This window comes from Terrapene carolina, unplaced genomic scaffold (genome assembly GCF_002925995.2).
Source record: "Terrapene carolina triunguis isolate 2854851 unplaced genomic scaffold, T_m_triunguis-2.0 Scaffold95, whole genome shotgun sequence".
NCBI lineage: Eukaryota > Metazoa > Chordata > Testudines > Emydidae > Terrapene > Terrapene triunguis.
This window is the reverse complement of record NW_020664446.1, coordinates 41,116,822-41,131,290: the sequence shown is the minus strand read 5'-3', so window position 1 is coordinate 41,131,290 and position 14,469 is coordinate 41,116,822. Positions and strand designations below refer to the sequence as shown.

Below are 14,469 nucleotides of genomic sequence, written 5' to 3'. Positions count from 1 at the left end.
AGCAATTCAATCCTTCCTGTAAAAAGCACCCTCAATACATGCACCCTTAGCAATTAACTTGCGAGGGTTGTTCTTAAATACAAGTTCGTTATTTAAGAAGCTCTGGTACTAAAGGAAGCCCTTGGCACTCTCCTCCCCATTTCATTCCACCAGCTATCTAAAAGGGGAGGGGGGTGAAGGTATGCTTACTCTTGTTTCTGTGCTGCCCCCTTGCGATGATAAAGCACCAGAGTGCCTAAGACCATGGCAAGGTTAGTCCTGCCAACGCCAGTCTGACAGCTGAAGAGTAAAGCAGGAGGCAGGCTGCTGGGGTCCTGGAGCAGGAGCAGGTTTGGACTCTCCTATAAATGAGATAGAGACAAATGTATCATCTCTCACACAGAGCATCATAAAATGCTTCACAGTGAATACATTCAAGCAGCAAGGAGACTACAGTACGCAGCTCAGTATTTATAAGACAAACATTAAAATAATATTACTTGTTGCTTCCATAGTTCCATCTTGAGATCTCAAAGATCATTACAAAGGGAGTTCAATATCATCGTCATCATTTTCACATGCGGAAACAGGGACACGCAGAAATTAAATGACTTGGGTCACATTCACGCTCTGGGTGGGTCAGTGTCAGAGCTGGGACCGGAACTCAGGGTATGTCTACATTTGAGCTGGGAGGTGGGATTCCCAGCTTGTATAGACAAACCCCTACTAGTTCTGCTCGAGCTAGTGCCTAAATCAGCAGCGTGTCTGCAACCACACAGGCAGCTTCTTGGGATAGCTGCCCAAGTACATACCCAGGGGACTCTATTCTGGTGACTAGCCCATGCCGCCACAGCCACGGCTATTTCTAGGCACTAGCTCAAGTTCAGCTAGCGTGGGTACATCTACATGAGCTGGAAATCACACCTCCCTGCTCAAAGATAGATGTACCCTCAGATTGCCTGACTCAGGTCTTGTGCTTTGACCACTAGACCATGTTACCTTCCTGGACTCTGTAGCTCTCAGAGCATGAATTAAAGAGGGGCTCAAAAGCCAAGTTCTGCAGACAGCAACTGAGTAGATGGGAACTGGGATGGTTAGAGACCAAAGAGGATCTATTTGTTCCCTGAAAGTGCATCTGGGGACAAATACCAGTCACCAAAGGATTCCTGAAATGGGATCTGAGCAGGTGGGGAGTCACTAAGGCACAGAATGACAAACAGAAAGGCACAAGGTTAGCCACAGAGGCTGTTTTGCCATTTTAGCTGCTTATTTTGCATGGTCAAGTACTTCCATGAAGGAATGAGAGAGCGCATCAGGATTGCTAACAAACATAGGATGGTGCCTTCTGGCATCAAAATCTATGAACACAGAATCATAGAACTGGAAGGGACCTCGAGAGGTCATCTAGTCCAGTCCCCTGCACTCAAGGCAGGACTAAGTATTATCTAGCATGTAACTTCTAAGTAATATCTAAGTATTATCTAACATGTAACTTCACCAAAAATAAGACACATACCTAAGACTGCATTGAAGAAAATCAGAAAACAAAATCAGTGGCTTTGCCAGGCAGATAATACAGACGTGTGCTTTGAGAGAAGTGTTAAATGACAGAGGTAGAGTTTTGCCATGAGAAGTGAACTGCCCCCTTTTGATGCTATTTGACTGGGCACCCACTGCTTCTCCCTTCCTATTGACGCTCACATTCATAAACTTAAGGGGTGAAATCCTGGCCTCACTGAAGTAAATGGCAATGAATTGTTTCCCAAACATTTCCATGGCAAATCCCACAGGGAAGTTCCCCTTGGAATTTGATTTATAAAAGAGCAAGAGAGCAAAGGAGGAACAAATGGGATAGATGGGTTGGCTAGGAAAGTTTCAAACTAATGTAGCCTCATGTAGCTTAGGATACTCTGGGCAAGATTCCAGTGCAGCGTACATGTAATGGTCAATTCTGAAACGTAGAAAAAATCCTTTATGACATGGGCGACTAGTAACTGCTGATAGCAAGGGGGCACAATTTAAAGATTATGGTGGTATGCAGCAGGGTTCAAGGCAGGTACTCATGAGACAAAGGAGTTTTGGTTTCTAGCGCTACTTTTGAAGTCATGTTTTACGATACTATGTAATAGCAGATGGAGACTGTTCTAAAAGAGAGCTACATATGAAGAAAACTCTGATTCTATGTTTCGTACGTGCATTAAAAATCTTAAGAAAGTTGTCCTAATATATGGCTAGCATTAAAGCCAATTTGTACATTGCTGGCTCTGACACTTGAAATTCTTTTTAAAAAAAAGTATCAGGAGGTAGTCGTGTTAGTCTGTATTCACAAAAACAACAAGGAGTCCAGTGGCACCTTAAAGACTAACAGATTTATTTGGGCATAAGCTTTTGTGGATAAAAAAACCTCACTTCTTCAGATGCAGGAAAAAAAAAAAAAAAAAAGAGCACTCACAGAAATTCTCATGCATTCTGTCATTTGCTTCTTTGGTGTGCTCACTATTACCTTAGCATAAAGTGCCAGAATCAGTCTTGCAAATAAATATAACCCCAACACAACTACGTACAGATTTATAATTACAACCAAACCAAGTGAGGGTTTGATAGAAAAATGATCCATCTTTATTTTAATAAAAACACTGTTTGGAGTGAAGTCCTATCCCTCGTTCACACTAAGATAGCAAATGATTTATATTAGCACACTAGATGCATAAGCAGAGAGCTGTCCCTTAGGTCTGTAATACCAGGGACAGATAATGTTGTGATCATCTTAGACTAGGTTTATCTCCTCTATCACCACTGACCTGCTAATTTCTGTTTGGCTTTGGGAGCAGAGCAGATCTATTGCATCTCTCCACCAGACACCAGGTTCTCCTTAGCAGCCCAGTTTTTGGACACCTATTGTGTTGCTCAGTCACTTCAATTATACATTTGACCTGCTTGCTTTATGGCTTAAGCCTTCAATTTCTCTTCATTTTAGTTTTTGTTACACTAAAGTGCAGGGAACAAACAATAACTAATTGAATGTTTGCTGAGGATTTCTGAAACAATGTATGCCATATGATATTTTTGCAGCAGTACAGAAAAAGAATTAAATCTACTAGGCCAATTTTACCCTGGTGTAATTTCACTGACTCCAGTGAAATTACAACAGATTAATTATACCCCTAGCTTTCAAAGTGCAACAATAGGCCATACCTTTCAATACCCCACTGTATACAATACAGTATAGCATACCTCCCAATACCCCACTGTACGCAATATGCATACCATCCAACCCATCACTGTATACAATACAGCATGCCTTCTAATACCTCACTCTGTATACAGTATTTTCAAAGCTTGTAACTTATAAGCCCCTATTAAGTATCCACGTATTGTAATAGAAATAATATTGAAGTATGTATCCACATAACACTCAGCCACTGCAGGGATGGGTGCAGTAAGGTGACCCAGAATCTCTGCACACCTTTTGTGTACTTTGCACCTGGTGGGAGAGAGCAGCTAACAACACTTTGTCTTTATCCTTTCTTGGCAAACTCTTTGCAGTGAAAACATTACCATCAATGCTACTTTCTGTATTTCCAATGTGAGCTGTAAGTGGCTCTCTTGTTACATAGCAAGACCACCAAAATGCTACTATAGGAATAGGGTGCATACGCTGTAGACGTACAGAAACCAGAGTGCTAATGCAAACAAACCACCTGACCTATCCAAACTTCTTCAATCAAAAGACTTTACATATGAAATGAGGTGCCACCTTGGAATGTGCTGCTAAGGGCATAGTGTGAAAGAAGGTCATCAGCTAAACATGCTGTACAGCTCTTCCAGCATTAGATGCAAATCACACTCCCAGCAAAACAGGAGAGGGGGTTTGTGACTCTTAGGCCTGGTCTACACTATGAGTTTAGGTCGACTTTAGCCGCGTTAAATCGAATAAAGCCTGGACACGTTCACACGACAAAGCCCTTTCTTTCGACTTAAAGGGCCCTTTAAACCGGTTTCTTTACTCCACCTCCGTCGAGGGGATTAGCGATAAAATCGGCCTTAGGGGGTCGGAATTCGGGTAATGTGGACGGAATTCGACGTTATTGGCCTCCAGGAGCTATCCCACAGTGCTTCATTGTGACCGCTCTGGACAGCACCCTCAACTCAGATGCACTGGCCAGGTAGACAGGAAAAGCCCTGCGAACTTTTGAATTTCATTTCCTGTTTGCTCAGCGTGGAGAGCACAGGTGACCACGCAGAGCTCATCAGCACAGGTAATCGTGATGGAGTCCCAAGATCGCAAAAGAGCTCCAGCATGGACAGAACGGGAGGTACGGGATCTGCTCGCCACATGGGGAGATGAATCAGTGCTGGCTGAACTCCGAAGCAGTAAACTAAATGGCAAAATATTAGAAAAAGGTCTCCAAGGCCATGAAGGACAGAGACCATAACAGGGACGCACAGCAGTGCCGCGTGAAAATTAAGGAGCTACAGCAAGCCTACCACAAAGCCAGAGAAGCAAACGGAAGGTCCGGGGCAGAGCCGCAAACATGCCGCTTCTACGCGGAGCTGCGTGCCATTCTAGAGGGTGCAGCCACCACTACCCCAACCGTGTGCTATGACTCCCTCACTGGAGAAACACACAGGGAAGAGGGTTTGGAAGAGGAGGATGGAGAAAATGTAGATAGCTCACAGCCGCAAGGAAGCGGAGAAACCGGTTTCCCCAACAGCCTGGACCTGGAACCAGTAACCCCCGAACTCACCTAAGACCCTGGGGGCACACAGGGGACCTCTGGTGAGTGTACCTTTGTAAATATTAGACATGGTTTAAAAGCAAGCGTGTTTAATGATTAATGATTAATTTGCCCTGGCAATCGTGGCCAGTACAGCTACTGGAAAAGTCTGTTAACGTGTATGGGGATGGAGCGGAAATCCTCCAGGGACATCTCCAGAAAGCTCTCCTTCATGTACTCCCAAAGCCTTTGCAAAAGGTTTCTGGGGAGGGCTGCCTTATCCCGTCCGCCATGGTAGGACACTTTACCACGCCAGGCCAGTAGCACGTAGTCTGGAATCATTGCATAAAAAAGCATGGCAGCGTATGGTCCCGGTGTTTGCTGGCATGCAGACAACAGCCATTCCTTATCGCTCTTTGTTATCCTCAGGAGAGTGATATCATTCACGGACACCTGGTTGAAATGGGGCGATTTTATTAAGGGGACATTCAGAGGTGCCCGTTCTTGCTCTGCTGAACAGAAATATTCCCCGCTGTTAGCCACGCGGTGGGGGGAAGGGGTGAAGTGATCATCCCAGAGAATTGGGTGTGTGGGGGAGGGGAGTTAGTTGGATTTGTGCTGCATGTTAACCCGGAAACCGCAGCCCCTCCTTTTACATTGCAAACCCATTTTAAATGGCCAACCCAACGGGTGCTTGGTACGGGAAATGAGAGCACTACTGTTTGAAACCATTCCCACATGTTAAGAAGGTCAAAAAAGCCAAAAGACTGTGGCTTACCACGGCTGCCTGCAAGCTGAAATCTGTGGCCTGACACTGCGTGAGTGATCTCTCACACCAAACCGGCAGGCCCTCAATATAAGAGGAAAAATGCAACCTTGTAACGAAAGCACATGTGCTGTGTACTGTGAACAGCAAAGTTTAACATGAAAGAGTGTACCCATTGTTCTCTAAAATGTGTCTTTTTTAACCACCTCTCCCTTCTCCTCCACCAGCTGCAAATGTTTCTCCTTCACAGAGGCTAGTGAAGATTAGAAAGAGAAAGTGTAGGACACGTGATGACATGTTTACAGAGCTACAGATGTCCTCCCACACTGACAGAGCACAGCAGAATGCGTGGAGGCAGTCAATGACTGATTACAGAAAAGCCCAATATGAACGAGAGGAGAGGTGGTGTGCTGAATCACGGGATGAACAGAGCAAGTTGCGGGCTGAAGATGATAGGTGGCGTCAGCTTGCACACAGAAGGCAAGAGTCGATGCTCCGGCTGCTGGAGCATCAAACTGATATGCTCCAGCGTATGGTTGAGCTGCAGGAAAGGCAACAGGAGCAGAGACCGCCGCTACAGCCCCTGTGTAACCAACAGCCCTCCTCCCCAAGTTCCATAGCCTCCTCACCCAGACGCCCAAGAACACGGTGGGGGGGCCTCCGGCCACCCAGTCGCTCCACCCCAGATGATTGCCCTAGCATCAGAAGGCTGGCCTTCAATAAGAGTTAAAGTTTTAAACTGCAGTGTGTCCTTTTCCTTCCCTCCTCCCCCACCCATCCCGGGCTACCTTTGCAATTATCCCCCTAGTTGTGTGATGAATTAATAAAGAATGCATGAATGTGAAGTAACAATGACTTTATTGCCTCTGCAAGCGGTGCTCGAAGGGGGAAGGGGAGGGTGGGGTGGTTGGTTTACAGGGAAGTAGAGTGAACCGGGGGGGGGGGCGCGGAGGGTTCATCAAGGAGAAACAAACAGAAGTTTCACACCGTAGCCTGGCCAGTCACAAAACTCGTTTTCAAAGCTTCTCTGATGCGCACCGCGCCTTGCTGTGCTCCTCTAACCGCCCTGGCGTCTGGCTGCGCGTAATCAGCGGCCAGGCGATTTGCCTCAACCTCCCACCCCACCATAAATGTCTCCCCCTTACTCTCACAGATATTGTGGAGCGCACAGCAAGCAGCAATAACAATGGGGATATTCTTTTCACTAAGGTCTGAGCGAGTCAGTAAGCTGCACCAGCGCGCTTTTAAACGTCCAAATGCACATTCCACCACCATTCGGCACTTGCTCAGCCTGTAGTTGAACAGGTCCTGACTCCTGTCCAGGCTGCCTGTGTACGGCTTCATGAGCCATGGCATTAAGGGGTAGGCTGGGTCCCCAAGGATCACGATAGGCATTTCAACATCCCCAACGGTTATTTTCTGGTCCGGGAAGAAAGTCCCTTCCTCCAGCTTTCGAAACAGAGCAGAGTGCCTGAAGACGCGAGCATCATGTACCCTTCCCGGCCAGCCCACGTTGATGTTGGTGAAACGTCCCTTGTGATCCACCAGGGCTTGCAGCAGCATTGAAAAGTACCCCTTGCGGTTTATGTACTCGGTGGCTTGGTGCTCCGGTGACAAGATAGGGATATGGGTTCCGTCTATGGCCCCACCACAGTTTGGGAATCCCATTGCAGCAAAGCCATCCACTATGGCCTGCACGTTTCCCAGAGTCACTACCCTTGATATCACCAGGTCTTTCATTGCCCTGGCAACTTGGATCACAGCAGCCCCCACAGTAGATTTGCCCACTCCAAATTGATTCCCGACTGACCGGTAGCTGTCTGGCGTTGCAAGCTTCCACAGGGCTATCGCCACTCGCTTCTCAACTGTGAGGGCTGCTCTCACCCTGGTATTCTGGCGCTTCAGGGCAGGGGAAAGCAAGTCACAAAGTTCCATGAAAGTGCCCTTACGCATGCGAAAGTTTCGCAGCCACTGGGAATCGTCCCACACCTGCAGCACGATGCGGTCCCACCAGTCTGTGCTTGTTTCCCGGGCCCAGAATCGGCATTCCACGGCATGAACCTGCCCCAGGAACACCATGATTTCCACATTGCTGGGGCCTGTGCCTTGTGAGAGGTCTATGTCCATGTCAATTTCCTCATCACTCTCGTCGCCGCGCTGCAATCGCCTCCTCGGCTGGTCCTGGTTTTGCTTTGGCATGTTCTGGCTCTGCATATACTCCAGGACAATGCGCGTGCTGTTCATAGTGCTCATAATTGCCACGGTGATCTGAGCGGGCTACATGATCCCAGTGCTAGCTATGGCGTCTGGTCTGAAAAAAGGCGCGAAACTAGTATCTGACGGACCAGGGGAAGGAGGGAGGGAGGGGCGAGTGACGACATGGCGTACAGGTACAGGGAATTAAAATCAACAAAGGTGGCTGTGCATCAGGGAGAAACACAAACAACTGTCACACAGAATGGCCCCCCCCAAAGATTGAACTCAAAAGCCTGGGTTTAGCAGGCCGTTGATTTGACGGAGGGAGGGGGGAAGCAAATGAATACTGAACAAATCTATTTTTTACATCTTAAGACGACGGTGCAGCATGACTGATAGCCCTCGGCATCTTCTGGGTGCTTGGCAGCAAATACTGGGCGCTTGGCAGTTAGAGCCACATTTTTCCAGTATGATGACGATAGCCTTCAGGCCTATTGCACGATCTGCTGCTCAGGGAAGACTCTGCTAATGTGCGATGTGCGCTTGGCAGAAAATGGCATACTACGACTGATAGCCATCATCGTCATTGTGAAGGCAGCAGAATATGACTGGGGGGATGGGGGACTGGGGGACATACGGAGTTCCAGCCACTGCTGTACAACGATGACGGTTACCAGTCGTAATACACCATCTACTGCCAAAAGGAAAAGGCAAGGGGCTGGTGCAATGCAGCCCTACGGCTGCCAGCCCCACGGCTGCCAGCACCCAGATCGCCGATGAAGGCTACCAGTCATGCTGCACCGTCTACCGCCAAAAGGCAGTTAGCTGCTGCTGCTGTGTAGCAATGCAGTCCCACGTCTGCCGGCACCCAGATGACATATGGTGACGGTGAGCTGAGCTGAGCGGGCTCCATGCTTGCCGTGGTATGTTGTCTGCACAGGTAACCCAGGTAAAAAGGCGCGAATCTATTGTCTGCCGTTGCTCTGTCGGAGGGGGAGGGGCCTGACGACGTGTACCCAGAACCCCCCGCGACACTGTTTTGCATCATTCGGGCACTGGGATCTCAACCCATAATTCCAATGGGCGGCAGAGACTGTGGGAACAGTGGGATAGCTACCCATAGTGCAATGCTCCGGAAGTCGACGCGAGCCTCGGTACTGTGGACGCGGTCCGCCGACTAGAGCACTTAGAGCATTTTATGTGGGGACACACACAATTGGCTGTATACAACCGATTTCTATAAAACCGGCTTCTATTAATTCGACCTAATTTCGTAGTGTAGACATACCCTTAGAGGAGCCTAGAGTCACCAACTGCTCCTGTCTCAAGGCTAGGAGAGAGGGTGAATAATGAAAACCAAAAGACACATTGCTGGAAAACACACCCACAGCCCTGCTTACTGTACAATAGAGCAATTTCCCTCTTTAAAGCCTATACCTGCGGGAAGAGTAGAATGTGGGGATATGACATTGACCCACCCTGTCTAGACTAGGATATAGGTTGTATTGAAAAACGTGATAATTCAAGCATGTTAGCAAACACGTTTTTAAACACTGCCTATTTTCGAAGTTTAGACCTGCCCATTCAGAAGAGGGGCAAGGAAACAAGGGGCACTGGGCATGTTAGGAAGTCCCAGTTCAAACCACTTGAGCATCCAACCAGAGAGCTCAAGCAGTTACACCCCATCCCAGAGAACTCAGTTGGCCCATGGCCTTGAGCTGCTCTTGTCAACCCCAATAGTAGGGGCCTTAGCAAGGTGAAGTTCACTTGTCTGCAGACATGATGGCATGAACAGAAAATCCCTGGGAACTGTGGTCCTACCATATTTAATCCTAAGGGATTGATCATGTAAGGGAGGAAATCCATGATATTTTAATTCTGACCTGGGATTCTGGGAGGGCAATGGAATGAGTGAGCAAGCATTCAACCCTGGGCCACCACTAGATACACAGACTCTACCCCACTCTTCCTACAAGCCAGAGAGGTGCTCAGCGCTTCTCTGTGATTCAATCTTTAAAAAAAAAAAAAACAACCAGATGCCTGCCCATCCATCCAGGCCACATGGCTGTTTCCTTACTACAGCCACCATCACCCCCACCAGACTCCCAGCCCTCGCCTATGCTGCCCCCCATTCCCCGCATGATCCCCACTATCATCCCCAGTGTCCCCAGCAGCCCCCCCTTCCTCCCTGCTCCCTCCCCTGAGCCCTCCCATTTTGCCCCGTCACTGCAAGAAAGAAGCTCACCAGGGCAGGGCAAGTAACCTCAGAGCACAGGCAAGATACTCTCCCCTCCTGACCTGAGGCACTTACCTGAGCACAGCTGTGACTCCCTGCCCCCTCTGGAATGTGCCCCCTACCAGCCGTCTGGGGAGGGGCATGTGAGCATTCATGCCCCTCCCTAGCTTCGCCCCTGCTTTAGGACATGGTCACGCTGACAATTACAGTCTCTCTATGGCTACACTGGCGCTTTACTGCGCTGCAACTTTCTCGCTCAGGGGTGTGAAAAAACACCCCCCTGAGCGCACAAAGTTACAGCGCTGTAAAGCACCAGTGTAAACAATGCCCCAGCGCTGTAAGCTAATCCCCTCGGGGAGGTGGAGTACCTGCAGCGCTGGCGCCGCGACCACACTCGCACTTCAAAGCGCTGCCATGGGCGCGCTCCCGCGGCAGCGCTTTGAAGTTTTGAGTGTAGCCACGGCCTATGATGAACATAAAACAAAAGCAAACTAAGCAAGTCAGAGCGTTTGATCTCTGGAACTCTTCTAGCACAAGTCTCCGGACTTTCAGGGCAGGGCATAAGGCCCACCTCAGCTCTCAAGCTTTTGTGGTAGATGCTGTTTGGGAGAATTGTTTTAAAAAAAAAAAAAAAACAAAAAACAAAGCCGCAGAAACTAGGTCCTCTCTGCGTCACAGCTGATGTCTACACATTGAGTTGTTACTATTAGGTGCATTTTATAAATTAGATTAATAAAAAATAAATAGACTCAAAATAAATCAGCTGGACTAGGAAGTGCAGAAATAGCATTTCTACCAAGTAAAGCAGTCATCTTGTGCTCTGGGTCTCAAGTAGGGAATGTCTTCACTGGGACCAAAAATAATTTCCAAAGAGAAAAAGCAAATTCCCCAAACCATCTTGAAACTTGAATATCCCCGTTCCTGCCTTTTGGCCTCTTCACGCTCTCTAATTAGCCTGTGAAGTAATTAAAGCAAATGAGAGTGCTCAATTCTTCACCTGCGTTGTGCTGCTCATTACCATGGAATTATGATGTGCTCTCAGTGAGATCTGACCTCAGGTCAACCCTGAGGTTTCAAGGGTGGCTCACTCCAGAATTGCCCAGTTCCGTATGCTCACCCTGAAGCTCTAGCTGTGCCCACCAGTGGTGGATTAGTCACTGGGCCAATGGGCCCATGCCCAGGAGCCCCAGCCAATTGGGGAGCCCTGAAAAAATGGGTGCCCCCACGCCTGGCTTGCCTCTCCCTGCCCGGCACTCCAGGAGCACCGGGTGGGCGGAGCAGGGCAAGCCCCCACACTCCGACCCTGCTCCCCAGCAGGAGTGTGGGGGGATTGAGGGAAGCTGCAGGCGGAAGGAGTTGGGGAGGGGCTCCCACTTGCTTTGGCCCATGGCTCCACAAAGCCCTAATCCGCCCCTGGTGCCCGCTGTCGGAAACAGGATACGAGTGTGACAGAATACACCCTTTTATTCACACCCTACACAGTATTGTAATAATCTTCGTACAAGATATGCTTTGTGAGATATCATTTGAAGCCTAATAATTCTCTGAACAATAACATGATGTTGAAATGTATGTAGTAATATTATATATAAAGTTATAAACAAACTGAAATTAGGTCTGAAATGTGTTTACCAGACAAGTCTAGATAAACCAGTTTCTCAAAGACAAAGAAGATGACGCCTCTAGCCAGGTGTCATCAAAGTTGATGGGCAATCACCTATCAAGTGGCCATTGTTTGGTGGGGGGGAGGGGCAGGAACAAACAGATCTGCATCTTAGCAAACAACAGCATGAAATCTCTTTATGGAGTCTCCATAACTCCAACCTCACACTGGGAATGAACTTTACCTAAGGGTAACCCTTAGGAAAATGCATTTCAAAGGGGGACTGGACTATAACAGTGAGGGACAAAAACACCCCAAGGTCTCTCCCTCTCTCTCTTTCACCTACGAAAACAAAAGAAACAGCCTTGTGACCTTGCGAGCAGATCCTTGCCTGAGAATTCAATCAACAATATTACTGGGAACATGTGGTAAGGAACTTCACCTTGAACCAAGTCTAGTTTGTTAAGTTTTAGTAGTAGGAAGCATTTTACCTTTATTTCTCTTGTAACTTTTTCTGATTTTAATGCCTTATATTTGTACTCACTTAAAACCTTTCTTGTAGTTAAATACATTTGTTTTATTCTTTAATCAAGGCTAATCCACTGTTGTGAACTGTGTGGGGAATTCCATTTAGGGTGGCAAAGTGTTGTATATTGATTCCTTTAGAGGGGTAATGGACCTAATATATCTGGACTGCCCAGGAGAGAGTTTGGTCAGTGCAGTACACACGATTTAGAGGAAAACCCAAGACTGGGAGTGTGTTCGGGTCACCCTGCAAGTGGTAACCAAGGCTGGTGGAGGCTAGTGTGTGTCTGATGTGTGGCTGGCAATCTGCAGCTATACATAGACACTGAGGGTGTTACCTGCATGCTGGAAGGCTGTTTGTGAGTGGCCAAGGGGGGAGATAGAAAGCATTGAGAGACACCCAAATTTGCCAGCCATGGGTGAGACAGCACCTCACTGGTCTTGATTGCACCCTGCAGAATGTCATACCGAATACAGCAGCTCTTCATTTACGGGACTGAAGAGAATTAAGCAGGAATAAGTGGTTAAGTGAGCTCTAGTCCAAAAGAAGCTACCATACCTGGGTCAAGACATCTGGAGACATTCTATCCAAATTACAAACAGCAGAGAAATTAATGGCTAAAGTAAATGGTCTAGGGAGAAAAAAAGGCAGAGTGGGAGATGGTGGAGGCAAAGAGAAAATAGATTTTGTATTTCATTTGGTCTTATGAGAACAAGAAGCACTTATAGCTTTCTGCGTACAAAAATGGTGAGGTTTCCAACCAGTTGAGCAGGCACCCTGCTACATCCAGCTCCAAAAAAGGCAGAGCAAAAAGGAGAATGTGTGAAAGAACATGAAGCAGGATGGAAAAAGTTTTGGAAGAACACAAGCCCTCAGCGTGCACCTCAAACAGGAAGGAACTAAGATAAACACAGGTTGCAGTTTTTCTAATACACTGCGCCAGAGTAAGAACATATGACTACATCTGCAGCAAAATGAACTCAAAGCAGCTGTTTATCATTTAGGGTTGAGACAATTTGAGTCGCAACAAAAAAATCTCACTCTAAGGCAGATTTTGGTACCAAGAAAGCATTAGTGACATTTTCATTGGTTCCTAGAAAAAAAAGATTTGTTCCACTCTCCTTAAATCCTACTGGGAAAAAAAAGAAAAAAAAAATCTTATTTGAAATTAACACAAAATATACACGTTTTCCTAGAGGCTAGTGCTCTGTATAGCCACACACAGGGGTTGGGCCAGGCAAAAGATGAGTGGTTATTTGTGTGTGAGTTTTATCTGGTGAGAAGCGCCAGAACAGCAGCCCTGAGGACTCAATCCCTCAGTTTATCCATGGAACAGGTACAGCACAAGCAGTAGCAGTGCTAGGAAGCCCTGCAATGTCCCACCAACGTACCTCACCTTCACTTGAAGAGACCACCTCTAAGGATCACTCTCCCCACCATAGTGCCAAATATAATGAAGGCCATTGTTAACCAGGAACAGAACTAAGGCCTCCAACTCAATTCAGAGGCCAATGAACAGCCACAAGACGGCAAAAACTTTTGACCACTATGAATCCAAGCCAGATGTGCATCAGTAATGTAGAGTATCCCAAACATGATTTTCAGACTCCAAGTTATTTTAAGCATTGTAAGGGCCCCAGAGGCAAACAACCACTCCTGAGAACTTTGCGATAAAGAGCCAGAGAGCTGTGCTCTCGGCCTCTCTCACACGCTGCACTTGTGTGTCAGAGCTTGGATCAATCCCATCAGTAACTATGGAAACCACTTTGGGACTGGATTCGATCCAGCTGTGCCATACTGTTGCTCATCATGACAGGTGCTCCTTCCTGAACCACAGGGGTTCAGCACTGTATTTCTGGCCAGCTACCACAAAGCTAGAAGCTTTGAAAGAAGTTTAAAAATAGACACACAAGCTTGCCAACAGGTTGGGATGTGGATCTGGCGTTGTGGCAACTAACATTAAATCCATTCAATAAGTGCACATCAAGCAGGCCATTGGTCTTCTGCTTAACACATTTGACCTCAGGGAGTCCTTGGCCCTAACCCAGGCTCAGCCACTGACTCATCATGTGCCCTTCACCAAGTCATTTGCCTCCCCCCTAAGCCTTATCTCAGGAGGGAACCTGGCTTAAAAAAAAACCCCAGGAACCTCACTAGAAATCAGATGTTGCATCTGATCCAAGTAGCTTCTCTGGGGGCAAATAAACAACAAGCAGGTGGCAGTTAGTGAAGTAATTTCTGCTAGCATGGCCAGAAAGAGTTAAAATATCAGATTGCTGCTCGTCTAACTGCCTCCACGCTGCTAACGTGAGACACCTTATAGGTTCCACAGTCTGCAGTCCTTACCCTGAGGAAATTGGTGAAAGCATCAAACTGTGCTTCTAGAGGTGCCCCATCCACAGGCAATGGCAGCCGATGGTACCTGCCAAACACAGTGAAAAGACA

General features: G+C 47.4%; 1 protein-coding gene across 1 annotated transcript in view; it reads right to left on the bottom strand.

Annotated features, from left to right (window-relative positions):
* PALD1 (phosphatase domain containing paladin 1) overlaps positions 1–14,469 on the bottom strand; it is a 201,787-nt gene that overhangs the window by 102,284 nt on the left and 85,034 nt on the right. The window contains exons 7-8 of the mRNA XM_024201856.2: positions 14,371–14,446; positions 190–341 (exon numbers count right to left, since the gene is read on the bottom strand). Coding sequence (XP_024057624.2) covers positions 190–341; positions 14,371–14,446 — 228 coding nt within the window. The remainder of the gene's footprint in view (positions 1–189; positions 342–14,370; positions 14,447–14,469) is intronic.